This window comes from Culex pipiens, chromosome 3 (assembly GCF_016801865.2).
Source record: "Culex pipiens pallens isolate TS chromosome 3, TS_CPP_V2, whole genome shotgun sequence".
NCBI lineage: Eukaryota > Metazoa > Arthropoda > Insecta > Diptera > Culicidae > Culex > Culex pipiens.
Genome location: NC_068939.1, coordinates 38,580,564 through 38,595,203, shown reverse-complemented (window position 1 = coordinate 38,595,203; position 14,640 = coordinate 38,580,564). Strand labels below are relative to the sequence as shown.

The 14,640-nt window shown below is 32.4% G+C and overlaps 1 protein-coding gene across 2 annotated transcripts in view; it reads right to left on the bottom strand.

Moving 5' to 3' along the window:
* LOC120431346 (membralin-like) overlaps positions 1 to 14,640 on the bottom strand; it is a 47,209-nt gene that overhangs the window by 31,685 nt on the left and 884 nt on the right. For both annotated transcript variants that reach the window (XM_039596478.2, XM_039596479.2), the window contains exons 3-4: positions 14,536 to 14,618; positions 3 to 152 (exon numbers count right to left, since the gene is read on the bottom strand). In XM_039596478.2, coding sequence (XP_039452412.1) covers positions 3 to 152; positions 14,536 to 14,618 — 233 coding nt within the window. The remainder of the gene's footprint in view (positions 1 to 2; positions 153 to 14,535; positions 14,619 to 14,640) is intronic.

Sequence of the window (14,640 nt, the reverse complement as noted above, 5' to 3'; positions counted from 1 at the left end):
ACCGCACGATGCCGTCCCGGGGCCAGTCGTTCTTGACGTGCTCCAGGCAGGTCGTCGGGGTTTGCGAAAAGTGCACGTGGATGTACACCAGGATGAAGAAGGCGGCCAGCGCCTTCAGCAGCATGATCAGCTCGATGGCTCGCCGGACCGGTCTAGAAGGGTAGGACAAGAACAAGATTAGTAACATACACTCAAGGAGCTTAGATTGCTGATATTATTTACAAAGAGTTTAAAATGGATTTTCAAATCTTTTTTGAAAAATTAACCTCGGGGTACTTCTTGACAGAAAAGGTCCTACTTGACAGTTCTTTCCAAGGGAACCATAGTTGATCCATCAAAAAAATGTTGTCTTGTCAACTTTTTTTTTTGCATTAAAATAAAAAAAAAACTGATCAGAAATGGTTTTTAAGCGTGTTTTTAATCGTTGTACATTAAAATTTACATAGGGCTTTAGGACCCTATTGACAACGCTGGTACCCAAAAAAGGTTAGGTTATCGCTTAATTTTTAATGTTATTGCAGTTTAGAGAGAGCTAAATTCGGTTGAAATGACGCGGAAATATAATTATATGAATTTTTTTTTTAATTTTAATATTTTGGACCACCCTAGCACGGCGTAGGTCACCCTAATGGCCAAACAAAATCAGGTCTAATAGGGGGATGGCGTCGCTATTTTGCCTTCCTCACGTTACTGAGGAAAGGCTATAAAATCACTCGAAAAACGAACTTCTCAATTAGACCTCCTAGACCCACCTTCATGTATACCTATCGACTCAGAATCAAATTCTGAGCAAATGTCTGTGTGTGTGGTGGGATGTTGATCAAAAAATTGTCACTCGATTATCTCGACATTGGCTGATCCGATTTTATCCGTTTTGGCGTCATACGATTCATCTTGGGGTCCCATAAGTCGCTATCAAAAATCATGCAGTTTAGTTAAGTACTTCAAAAGTTATGCTTAAAAAACGATTTTAACAAAAGTCCGGAAGATTGTAAAAAGGGTGGTTCTTGTTTGAAAACCCGTCATGCTATACATTTTCAGAAAGGTATTTAAAAGACCTTTCCAACGCGTTCAAGACATTGAAGATCTGACAAATCTATCAAAAGTTATAAGCACTTAAGTGTTATTTATACGCTTTTTGGAGGCCGGATCTCAGATATGCTCATGAAAACGTTGTCCGGATCTCTCATGCGACCTATCGTTGGATAGGTATTCAAAAGACCTTTCCAACGCGTCCAAAACATTGAAGATCTGACAACCCTATCAAAAGTTATAAGCACTAAAGTGTTATTTACGCACTTTTTTTAGGCCGGATCTCAGATATTTTGATGAAAATGCTGTCCGGATCTTTCATGCGACCTATCGTTGAATAGGCATTCAAAAAACCTTTCCAACGCGTCCAAAACATTGAAGATCTGACAACCCTATCAAAAGTTATATGCAATTAAGTGTTATTTACGCACTTTTTGCATTTTGGATAGCACCCTTTAAATGTGAGGAAGGCGCCAACCACCTAAGGGTGGATTAAGTAACGTTTTTAGAACACATTTTCCACTTTTTCTCATCGAAACCGATTACTTTATCGACTTCATTTTGCTGGGCGAGATAGGACGCCGTCTATTTTTAGACGATGACTCAGCACTTTTCCACTCTTGCACTAAAAAAAAACAGATGGCAGCACGATGTAACGCCACGTCCCTATTATTTCGACCAAGGAACCTCCTGTAAACTTGTAAGCCCGATCGGACAACTTTTTATTTTAATTATACTGTTTTCGTGGCGAAGTGCTGTATTTACAAACAGTTTACACTTAAAATTGTATCATATCGACGCCAACATTTCAAAAGGCATCATGTACAAACCTGGAGTTTTTTTTTAAAAAAGGACCAATAAACCAAATTTTCCAGTTTTTGCTTTTTGGGTGTTTTTGAAACCGCCTTGAGTCAGGGGTATAAAAAAACACCCAAAAAGTAAAAAATGAAAATTTGGTTTATTGGTCCTTTTCAAAAAAAATTCCAAAAACCATGCATTTTGACAAAAACGCATTTGAATAAGAATATAAAAGCGAAAGAAGATATTCTAATGATAACAAACGATGAAAAACGTGGCTTTTATTGCTACGTGACCAACCATATTCAATAAAACATTCTGTTCGTCATTTTATTTAAGAAAAACAAACATAACATCTTTTGAAATCACCAACGTCTATATCACCCTGCTGTCGTTGGAGGGGCAGCTTCGTGTTTCTTCGCCAAATGTACATGGCGCCTTTTGCAAGTGGAGGGGAAGTTATGTTATGATTCGCTTTTCGTTGGCAAATGTACATGGCGTCTTTTTAATAATGCTTTGAGGTTCATGTCTGGAGTTTTTTTTTTTTTTTTTGAAAAGGTCCAATAAACCAAATTTCCAGTTTTTGCTTCTTGGGTGTTTTTGAAACCGCCTTGAATCAGGGGTATTAAAAAACACCCAAAAAGCAAACACTGAAAATTTGGTTTATTGGACTTTTTCAAAAACAACTCCAGATGTAGTCTTTCATTCGACAGGTTGACAGGACTACATAAACAGGCACTGCTGGTGCCTGAGATTTTGTTTATGCAGGGTTGTTACGGAAAAGTCGAAAAAAAAATCCGCGCCAGATCCGCGCCGACCCCAAAACCCAATCCGCGCGAAATCCGCGCCATATAAAAAAAATCGTGACAAACATAGAAGAGAGTAATATAATGAATGAAATTTCAAACGAAAAAAGAATAATACAGAAAGCATTTGGATCAGTACCGTTGATCAGATGTGGATTCATATCCCACCTGCACCAAGTTGAACCTTTTTTGGCATTTCTGAAACAATATTAGCATTTTTTGTAGCATTTAAAATATCGTTGCCTTGAAAACAAATTCAAGAAAAAAAATTCAAAAATTTAAAACGATAAAATAAATTACCAAATTATAAAATCTAGCAATTTTGTACTTGATAATTCTCGCCAAAATTTTAATCTGGAAAAATGAAACACAAAATTACTATTATTTTCTTCTCTAAATTTCTCCAAACTAAAATATGACTCTGAAAATAATCCGAACTAAGAAAATGGCAAAAAAATAAAATTCAATAATTTTATAATTGATTAAATTTATAATTTAATAATTTAACAATTTAATAATTAAATAATGTAATAATTTATTTAATAATTAAATAATAAAATAATAAAATAATTGAATAATTAAATAATTAAATAATTAAATAATTAAATAATTAAATAATTAAATAATTAAATAATTAAATAACTAAATAATTAAATAATTAAATAATTAAATAATTAAATAATTAAATAATTAAATAATTAAATAATTAAATAATTAAATAATAAAATAATTAAATAATTAAATAATTAAATAATTAAATAATTAAATAATTAAATAATTAAATAATTAAATAATTAAATAATTAAATAATTAAATAATTAAATAATTAAATAATTAAATAATTAAATAATTAAATAATTCGCAATTCGCAATTTCGCAATTCGCAATTTTCAGTGTAAGAACGGGCCTTGACCGATCTTATGCACTAGGTTCCCGACGAACACGCACTGCCCTTACACCTACATCTCACCCTTGCTCTGAGTCAGTACGAGCAGCACGCTAGAACACGCTTTGAGTGTTCGTGCCAGGCATGCACACCTTCTTTTCCGGTTACGCATTTTAACTCGGCCGGGGGTGGTACATTAAGTAGGGTTTGATGTAAGTATAAGCGCCTAACCATTCATTGTGTGCCTATCAACTTTCATTAAAGCAAAAACTGTTTTATTTTTAGTTTGAATTCAAAAACTTATTGTGATTTACTGTGTATTGTTTTCTCCTGAAATCTTCCTTATTGTTGAGTCGTGTTTATCTGTTGCTATTTCTTCTGTCGCGGTGTTTTGTTACAATATTTTGGTCCTAAGCATTTTATAAAAGTTTTTCAAAAGTACAATAGTAATATTTGTGTTTATTCTTTGATCATTCCAAAAATTGAGTAAGGGCTCGAACCTCATTTGTTTGAAGAAAAGGGTGAAGATTGAAACCAATGGACCGTGAAAGAAATAAACTATTTGAAGAATCAATAGTAAAAGAAAGATAGTAATTGATGAAGTAGATAAAGAAATTAACAACAAAATAAATCGCTGCCAAATTAAGGGAAAACAGACAGTTTGTAGCAGCAGCATCAATAAGTAAATAGAGTGGAAAAACGTTGAGAAATAAGAGAATCAAGAAAATAACAGAATATAGATGGTAGATAGAGAGGCTGGATCCTATTAGAGAACGGACATCCCAAACCAAAAGCACCAATCGAAGCACGAGAACTGTCAAACGGAGGTACCAATCGAGCAAAAGACAAAGGATTTTGCTCGATAGGCACCTCCGTCTGACAGCTCCCGTGCCTCGATCGGCACTTCAGGCTTGAGATGTCCGTTCTCCAATAAGCTCCAGGCTCTCTAATGGTAGATAAAAACGGAAAGAAGAGAAACCCCGTTGTGCGATGTTTCAGGTACATCCACAGCAGTTGACTCAACATACTGCGAATCAAAACAATACCGTCTACAATCACAAATTACTTCCCTTTTCCACATTGTTGCGCCCCTTTCTTTTAGCCGTCTCGACTCTGACCCGCGGTGGTCAAAGATTTACGATCCGTTTCCACAGGCCACCAGCTAGGTCATCATGAAAACCAAGCCAACGTGGAGGTAAGAAAATAGGACACTCGCAAGGAACCAGAGCTATACTGTTCTGATCAAGATAATTCGGATGATCTAACAGAACTACGGATGTAGTTAGTTACGCTCCTTCCAGGATGTTCCTTACGTGGACGTCAACCGAAGAGCACGCAACAAGGTCAGTGCCATTGCATGCTCTTAGGTATCAATCCTTGGCCTGCAATTAAATAATTAAATAATTAAATAATTAAATAATTAAATAATTAAATAATTAAATAATTAAATAATTAAATAATTAAATAATTAAATAATTAAATAATTAAATAATTAAATAATTAAATAATTAAATAATTAAATAATTAAATAATTAAATAATTAAATAATTAAATAATTAAATAATTAAATAATTAAATAATTAAATAATTAAATAATCAAATAATTAAATAATTAAATAATTAAATAATTAAATAATTAAATAATTAAATAATTAAATAATTAAATAATTAAATAATTAAATAATTAAATAATTAAATAATTAAATAATTAAATAATTAAATAATTAAATAATTAAATAATTAAACAATTAAATAATTAAATAATTAAATAATTAAATAATTAAATAATTAAATAATTAAATAATTAAATAATTAAATAATTAAATAATTAAATAATTAAATAATTAAATAACTAAATAATTAAATAATTTAATAATTTAATAATTTAATAATTTAATAATTTAATAATTTAATAATTTAATAATTTAATAATTTAATAATTTAATAATTTAATAATTTAATAATTTAATAATTTAAAGACAATCACACCGTCTTTGCAGACTGAACACTAATATTAAACGAGACAAACATTGAACGAAAAGCTCCAGAAGGATAAGGCGGGAATCGAACCCGCAGCCCCATAGCAACTTAGGGATCGGCAGCCGAAGCCGCTAACCACCGCGCCACGAGGCCCTCCATTTTCGTAATTTTTCAATTTAATAATTCGTACTTTTTACGTTTTTTTCAAATTATGAATGAAATTTCAAATTGTTGAATTCCAGATTTCTTATTTTTTTATGTTGACGTTACATTTCGCTTTTTGACGGAGATTTTATCAGATTGCTAAGTGAATTTCGTCATGTTGTGATAATTGGGAGTAGAATAAATTCTACCTGAATCAGGGTGGCAACAGAATTTTTCATTTTTTCAATAAACCAAAAATTTAAAATTTTCAATTTTTTTCAGTTTTTTCAATATAAAACTTAGAAAATCTAAAAAGTTTCATAGCTTCAAATTTTTGAAATTCTGTATTTTTCGAATTTTGTTATTTTGATTTTAATAAAATTGTTATTAATATGAATTGTTCAGCAGATGTTTTAAAAATAATGAGTTGTAATGTTATGTTAAATTTATAAAACAAATCTCAATACATTTAAAAAAATCGCTCCTTGAAGATTATTTCGATGTTTCGTATTAACAAATAAAATCAATAATTTTCAGAAGAACATTTTTTTCATTAAAAACTTTTTAGAAATTGATGTTTTTGCACACAACGAAAAAGATTGAAATTATTTAATTCCTTATTATATTTTCCTTTGTGAATTGAAAGAAATTCTATCGTTCGCAATTATTTTGTTTATCAAAACTGCTATCCGCGCGAAATCCGCGCCTGAGCAAAATTAGCCAGCAAATCCGCGCCAGATCCGCGCGATTCGCGCCGTCCGCGCCGTCCGTAACAACCCTGTTTATGTTACTTTATTTAAAACTATTATTAAACAGACTTTTGCTCCTTTTTGGTGGAGAGGTAGCTTATTAGGAGTACTTTCAGAATATGCAATAAACCAAAAAGTGTCAAAATGTACATGATGCCTTTTGAAATGTTGCCGTCGATATCATAGAGCAATTCCAGGTCAAATAGTGAGCCGATTGTATCGGACCCTCTCCAATTTCAATGAAAATTTGTAGACATGTTATCCTATGCTTACGTAAGCCATTTTTGTGTATATGGAGCAAAGTTCACTCGGTAATAACATTTGAGAAGGGCGTAAGTGTTTAAATTATTTTTGTAATTCGGAATTTAAGTATTCCAGTATCTCGAAGCCGTTGCATTGTATCAAAAAGTGGTCAAAGACAAACTTGTAGGAAATTTGACGAGCTTTCCGAAAAAATACACTGAAAGAAAAAAACATGCCACATATATGAATTTTCTTGACTTTTAAGTATAAAAGCCAAATTTGAACGTGAGCCCACGTTTTTTTTTCGTTCTAAATTTTTGTGAAATGCAGGATGGAACAACTTACCTAAAAAAATATAAAAATCGTGATTTCGTGTTTTTTTCTTTCAGTGTTTTTTTTTTCGAAAAACAATCGTCTTTGGCCACTTTTGAATACGATGCAACGGCTTTGAGATACAGCAATATTTAAATTACGAAATACAAAAATATTTAAAACACTTACACCCTTCTCAAACCTCATTATCGAGTAAATCTGGCTCTAGAGGGTGACGATTCTCGCGATTTTCGATTTCTCTTGAATCGAGAGTTGTATTTGTCAATTTCCCGGGAATTTCCGGGACCCGGGAGTTTTTTTAACTATGCAATAGTGCCAATAACTTTAAAAGAAAAGTAATAAATGTGTTTCTTTTCAACGAATTCAGTTAAAATTGATTCAAAATTTTCCTATAAAACATTTACTTAAGTAGCCTCGTAATATAGTTCAAAGTTCTACTTTTTGATATTTTTTTTCTGAATCTGCAAATACGAGATCTTTTCATGAACATGTTGGGCAGAGGCGACTCGTGCCCGAAAGAAGTACCTGTTCAAAGTTAAAAAATGTTTTTAAAGCTTTTTTCTTTACAATGGCTTTTATTTTTACGTTTTATTATTTTTATACTATTATAATTTTCGGTTTATGCAAATAATTAATTAAAATTATGTTTTTTATCTCGTTAAAATGTATTTTTAAGACTTAATCATTAGCGTGGGGAATGTGGAAAAACAGAGCAAGCACTGCCATCCTTATCGAAATTCAACTGAAGTTATTGAATATTATACTGAATTTTAAAACTATTCATCAGGATGTTAGAAAAAATACCACATCCTTAACAAAAAAAACTGTTTGTTGGGCTTTTTTAAGCCCAACAAATATTGACCTAACTTGGTTACTATTTAAAAATTAAATTGTCATTTTACTCTATACTTATTAGAACCAGGTGGTATCGCTTTTGATCCTTTGCCAAATTTTTAGAGAATTGAATTTAGTCACTGTTATGTCCTCATGGTTTTGGAATTCAAATTCCGAATAAAAAGAAGGGCTTTTGATGTTAAAAACAAAACTATATTGACATGAATCCGAGATAACTAAAATATTTGTTTTTAACATCAATGAAAAAAAGTTTTCAGAACAAATTCATGCTACAATATATGATTATAATATATTCAACTAGAGTGAACCGGGACTACAGTCTGAATAAACACAGTCGTTTTTGGAGCATTTAATGGCAACAAATTTTTAACTTTTTTAGGACTGCATCCGCTTTAAAAAGAACCATCCGAAAATAAAATAGCGATCATGGTTGAATCTACTGTCATAATTCTTCTCATGTGTCCCGATGCTGGAAAAAGCACAGTACTTTTTTGTTTCAATTGTTTCAATTTAATCTATCAATCACACTATCTTAACATAACATTATATCACTTTCCAATAGAGCAAGAATCCACTAGTAACCAAGAAAATCGAAGAGGTTCAACGCACGCAGTTGAACATTCCAGTTTTAAAACAAGCCATCACCAGTCTGCGCAAAACAGCCTGATGCCTAAAAGTGCGCCAAATATAGAGCAATATCTGTGGTGCTCTCGCGCTCTCTCATTTATTCATGCTCTCAACGTGCTGTCAACGCGCTGGCTTGTTTACCTTTTGCATGCAGCTCCCTGGAGAGCTGAGCGAGCTAAGTCGGCTGGGGCCTGGGGGTGGCATTTCGCTCTCTCCCAAAAATGCTGTCAGTTCACGCTCTCAGATTGAACCAGATTTACCAACACATCGATACTGCCGCTGCGTATGAATAGGAAGCTCTTTACATGTGTTGATTTTTTTCTGTATGGAGATTTTTTCCCCGACGTTCAGGGGGTCGGTGTTGAACGCGACCAGCATTTGCGCGTGGCCCGCTAGGCTGGCTCGCTTTAGTATTGGTGGGTTGTAAAGAGTGGTAAAGAGTAAAGGGTGGCGGGCCAAAGCTTTTTCGGTGCATGCAGCGCTGCTGAACATAGGGAGTTGATTTTGTTACCGTATATTCAAACAAAAATTGTAATAAACAATTATTGTATGTTGCCAATTTAAACAGCACCGTGGTACTTAAATAAAAATATTATCCGCTTGAAATCGGCTACCTGTTCAATGAACAGGTTGAACAGGTGGACGAGTCGCCTCTGATGTTGGGAATTAAAATAGTAGTTTAAAATGGTTACTTATCTTCATTGGCACTGAATGATTTCTCAAAAGTTGCACTTTTTTTTGCATGAAATATTAGCTAGTTTTTTACTTCACAAAAATATAAGTCTAGTTTTTGTGAAGTAGTAAAAGTAAAAAACTAGCTAATATTTAATTTCCCAATATAGAGATTTTTGCAATATGATAAACAATTTAAAGTTGTTTTTTCTTCTTAAGGTCAACTGGAAATATTATATGAAGAAATATTTACAGTTAACCAGTTAACTCGACTGTTCACAATTGGCGGACCTTAACTTTACAAGGAGATCTAGAGTTTTTTTTCCCTAAATGTAATTTAGTATTGAGGTTGATGCGATACACAAAACTACTTATTGACATCAGAAAGGAAATTACCTTGATACAGCAAAATTAACTTATTTTTTTTAATTCTAAAAAAACAAAATTATAAGGTTTGCTTTGCTCAAGAGATGATACTGAAATTGAACTTATCTTGAATAGGCTTTTCCCTCTTAGAAATAATAAATAAAAATAATATTTAAAACACTTTATTTTTTTCATTTCTGGGTTGCACCTGCTAGATATGCTTTAAAGTAACTTTTGGCGTTCACATTTGTTTGGCTACACTCAATTAAAGTTATTGGAATTTTTGAAAATTGAGTTTTTTTAGAAAAATTTATGATTACTGAATAAGAAGCTTATAGAAGCATTGGTTTATTCCAACTTGAATATCGATCATTAAACACTACATTTTCTAAACAATTTCGAATTTTTCGAATGCTTTTTTTCCTATTACACTCAAACCCCGATGGTTTGACACGAACTGTTGTCAAACGAACGGGGTCACTTTTTAGTTTGACACCCCTTTTACACGGAGTTCACACACACTACCGAACGTTTGTTTTGATAGTGTGCGTAAGCGCCGTGTAAAAAGTGACAGTTCGTCACTTTTTAGTTTGACTTTGACCAACCAACGGGGTACAAACTAAAAAAGTGTCAAACGAAAAAGTAATTTTGCTTCATATTTATAATTGCAAAATTTCCCGGGAGTCTCGACCAAATTTTCCGGGAATCGGGAGGTCCAAAAATGATCAATTTCCCGGGAAATATTTCCCGGGAATTTCCGCTCGTCACCCTGTATCTGGCTCCAACAAAACAAAAAATACTGTCCAGACTCGATTATCCGAAGGCCTCGAAAATATTTCACGCTGATAATTTTTTTTGTTGTCTAATTTTTGATTGTCAAGCCCCTAAACTACGCAAAAACGATTTAGAATTTTTAATTCCAAGATGGCGGCCAAAATGACGGTGATGTAGTATTGAAAAAATGCATTTTATTTTGTAATAGGCAATCAACAACTAAAATTTGACTTAAATGAGGTCACAGAACTCAAATTTTATGTTAAAAACAAGCAAATGAAAAAATACGAAAACAAAAAAAATTGTTCGTGATTCGATTATCCGAAGTCCCATGCAAACCTTCGGATAATCGAAACTTCGGATAATCTAGTCTGGACTGTAATTTATAATCACCCCTGAACATTATATTAAACCAGGGTTGCCCAACCTTTTGGGTCTTCGGGCCAGATCTGATTTTTTCTGAAGCAGTGGCGAGGCGTAAATAACGTTTGATAAAAGTTTAAAAAACAAATCTATAATTTTTTTATAAAAGGTCAGCTAAATTACGGGGTTTCCTAAGTTAACAGAGCTTTTTCAATAAAATTTATTTATAATCATGTGTCGCATTTTTTTTTTATTTTTAAAATTTGTGAATGAAAGGTAAAGCAAACTTTAATTCGCTTTATTTCATTTTGTTTTTATTGTCTATTGAAATGTTATTATTAACGGTGCACATCATCCAAAGCCTTTGTACCAAGATTTTTCAACAAATATTTAAGTCTCTTCAAATTACGGGAACTATCGATATAATTTTTTATTCATCCCTCAAAGAACTGTCAACCAAACAGTTTAGAAATAAGTTTGTCTATTTTTTAATAATAAGACAACAACTTCTTTGTTTGCTGTGCACCTTTAACTTCAAAAATCTTACATCTTTCTTTGATCATTGGAACATATTTGTTTTTTTTTATCATTAACTGAGCAATTCTATACAAAATCGGTCTTTTTTCTTAAATTTTAATTTATGTATTTTTTACTCCGACTGAAACTTTTTTGGTGCCTTCGGTATGCCCAAAGAAGCCATTTTGCATCATAAGTTTGTCCATATTATTTTCCATACAAATTTGGCAGCTGGCCATACAAAAATGATGCATGAGAATTCAAAAATCTGTATCTTTTAAAGGAATTTTTTGATCGATTTGGTGTCTTGGGCAAAGTTGTAGGTATGGATATGGACTACACTGAAAAAAATGATACACGGTAAAAAAATTAGTGATTTTTTATTTAACTTTTTGTCACTAAAACTTGATTTGCAAAAAAATCACAATTTTAATTTTTTTTTTTATTTTTTGATATGTTTTAGAGGACATCCAATGCCAACTTTTCAGAAATTTCCAAGTTGTGCAAAAAATCTTTGAGCGAGTTATGAATTTTTGAATCAATACTGTTTTTTTCGAAAAATCGAAAAATTGGTCGCAAAAATTTTTCAACTTAATTTTTCGATGTAAAATCAAATTTGCAATCAAAAAGAACTTCAGTGAATTTTTGATAAAGTGCACCATTTTCAAGTTAAATCCATTTTAAAGTGACTTTTTTGAAAATAGTCGCAGTTTTTAATTTTTTTAAATTAGTGCACATGTTTACCCAATTTTGAAAAAAATATTTTTGATAAGCTGAGAAAATTCTCTATATTTTGCACTTTTGAACTTTGTTGAGATTTAAAAACAGGAAAATTTATGTTTTCTAAGTCCCACCCAAACAACACACCATTTTCTAATGTCAATATCTCAGCAACTAATGGTCCGATTTTCAATGTTAAAATATGAAACATTCGTAAAATTTTCCGATCTTTTCAAAAAAAAATATTTTTAAAATTTTTAACCCAAGACGAACATTTTAAAAGGGCGTAATATTGAATATTACATCTTTCTTTGATCATTTGAACAATATTTGAAGAATGATGGCATTTTTTTAAATAAAGAGTTTGGTCATATTTAAAAAAAATCAAGCAAAGGTTTCATGGCAACCAAGCATTGAACATTCTTTAAAAAAACGTTACTTAATCCACCCTTAGGTGGTTGGCGCCTTCCTCACATTTAAAGATTGCTATCCAAAATGCAAAAAGTGCGTAAATAACACTTAAGTGCTTATAACTTTTGATAGGGTTGTCAGATCTTCAATGTTTTGGACGCGTTGAAAAGCTCTTTTGAATACCTATCCAACGATAGGTCGCATCCGGACAAAGTTTTCTTCAACATATTCTTACAAAAACCACCCTTTTTACAATCTTCCGGACTTTTGTTAAAATCGTTTTTTAGCATAACTTTTGAAGTACTTCACAAAACTGCATAATTTTTAATAGCGACTTATGGGACCTCAAGACGGATCAAATGAGACTAATACGGTCCAAAACGGTTCAGCCAGTGTCGAGATATTCCAGTGCAAATTTTTTTGATCAACATCCCACCACACACACAGACATTTGCTCAGAATTTGATTCTGAGTCGATAGGTATACATGAAGGTGGGTCTAGGAGGTCTAATTGAGAAGTTCATTTTTCGAGTGATTTTATAGCCTTTCCTCAGTAACGTGAGGAAGGCAAAAATCATTTTATTCATGTTTCGAAAAACAAAATATACTGTTGGAAATTTAAGTTTAATCTTTTGCTACACATTTGCCGCTAAAGGAGGTATTAGACTATGACAAACAAAGCAAAATGTATGCAGGCTGACGTTTCTGCAAACGAATGCAGGCAAACAAACAAAGCAGGCAAACTGACAAGCTGTCAACAAGTGCGAGTTTGTTTGTTTGTCATAGTCTGATACCTCCTTAACAATTACATTTTTCAATTGGATCACATTTTTACGAAATGGAATGTTGTGTTTTCTGATGTAGTTTATTCAATTAAAAAAGATTAGACCTTGGATTAGACAGTTGTCCATGAGGGCAGGAGGGGTGGGGGGAGGGTCTGAGATTTAGAAAAAGTATCTACGTGGTTTATGAATGATCCCCACCGAAATCTACTGGGTAGTTCGAAAGTATGGTCAACTTTTCGTAAAGATACAGCATCGTGAATTCCCGCAAGTTGAAATACCCTTTTTGTTTAAAGTCGAATGTATAATAAAAGAACGAAAGACTTGAGGTCGACAAGCCGAAAGTTTATTTTATTTATTTTTTCAAGAAGAAATTGCCTAATTGCATCAGTATTGCAAAACAGCCATGAAAGGTATTTTGAATGGATTTCAGGTAATTTTACCTTATTTTCCCGTCGAATATCAAGATTTTGAGATCGAATTACTCGAAGATGTGGCAATATTATATTTTCAACTGCTTCCTTTTGCACATGTTTAGGCAACATATAAATCTATTTCTGAACCAATTTCGACCACATTAATGAAGAACGAGCTTTTCTACAGATCAAAACGTAAACAAAAATCGAGTATTTTTGGGAGAATCGCCACGAGAGCATTTAAGATGAATAAAAAAATGTTTACGAGTCATTCGGACCCTTCTTAAAAACCCTTTATAATTTAAATTTGATTAGAGGGTCATATTTAGAAATTTTCAGAAAATGATGTTTTTGAAAGATTTTTTTTTTCGAGGTGATCAGAAAATTCAAAAAAAGGTTTAGATGATTCAGCAATTCCTCACGAAATCAGCATTATTCGAAAAAAAGTAGTCGGATATAAAATTGGTATGGAAGTTCATTGAACGAAAAATTGTAATTTTCGTGGTTTTTCGCAAAAGGGAAATTGTGTCTTATTCTTTTAGTAAACTTTAGATTCTTAAACATAAAATTCAGAAAGCTATTCAATTTACCAATATTTTTGAATGAAATTGAAATCAGACCAAGAAAGCCAAGAAAGTAGAAGATCTTGAATAAAGTCTTACATATTGCAACATTTTTAAATTTGAATCCAATTTGGACAGCAATTATTGTCATGATCACACTAACCAGTGAAATCAATACTTACATAATATCTGTTTGGGTAAATTTGTCTTTGAAGTGTCCATTTTAAAAATTGAAAAATGTTCAAGTTTTACCCCAGAAATTCAACTAAACAAACTGGCACCAATTCCACACCTATCCCTCCCTTCGCCACCCCCTTTTCTTGCATCACAACACAGCAGCAGCAGCAGCAAAAAGCCAACAAACAAAACAAAACAAATCCACCTGGACGGGGAATCGCTCGCTCGCTTAAAACATAATCAATTCCCTGCTGGTTAACTTTCTCCTCTTGCAAAAATAAAAAATAAAAAAAAGGAAACAAAATCCTTTCCAAAAACTCACTTCGGCACCATCTGGGCGTACGCGATGGCCGTCTTGAAGAACAGCGCGTGGAACAACCGGTCCCGGACGTTAATCAGCGGATTCTAAAAAGGGGGAAATTGAAAT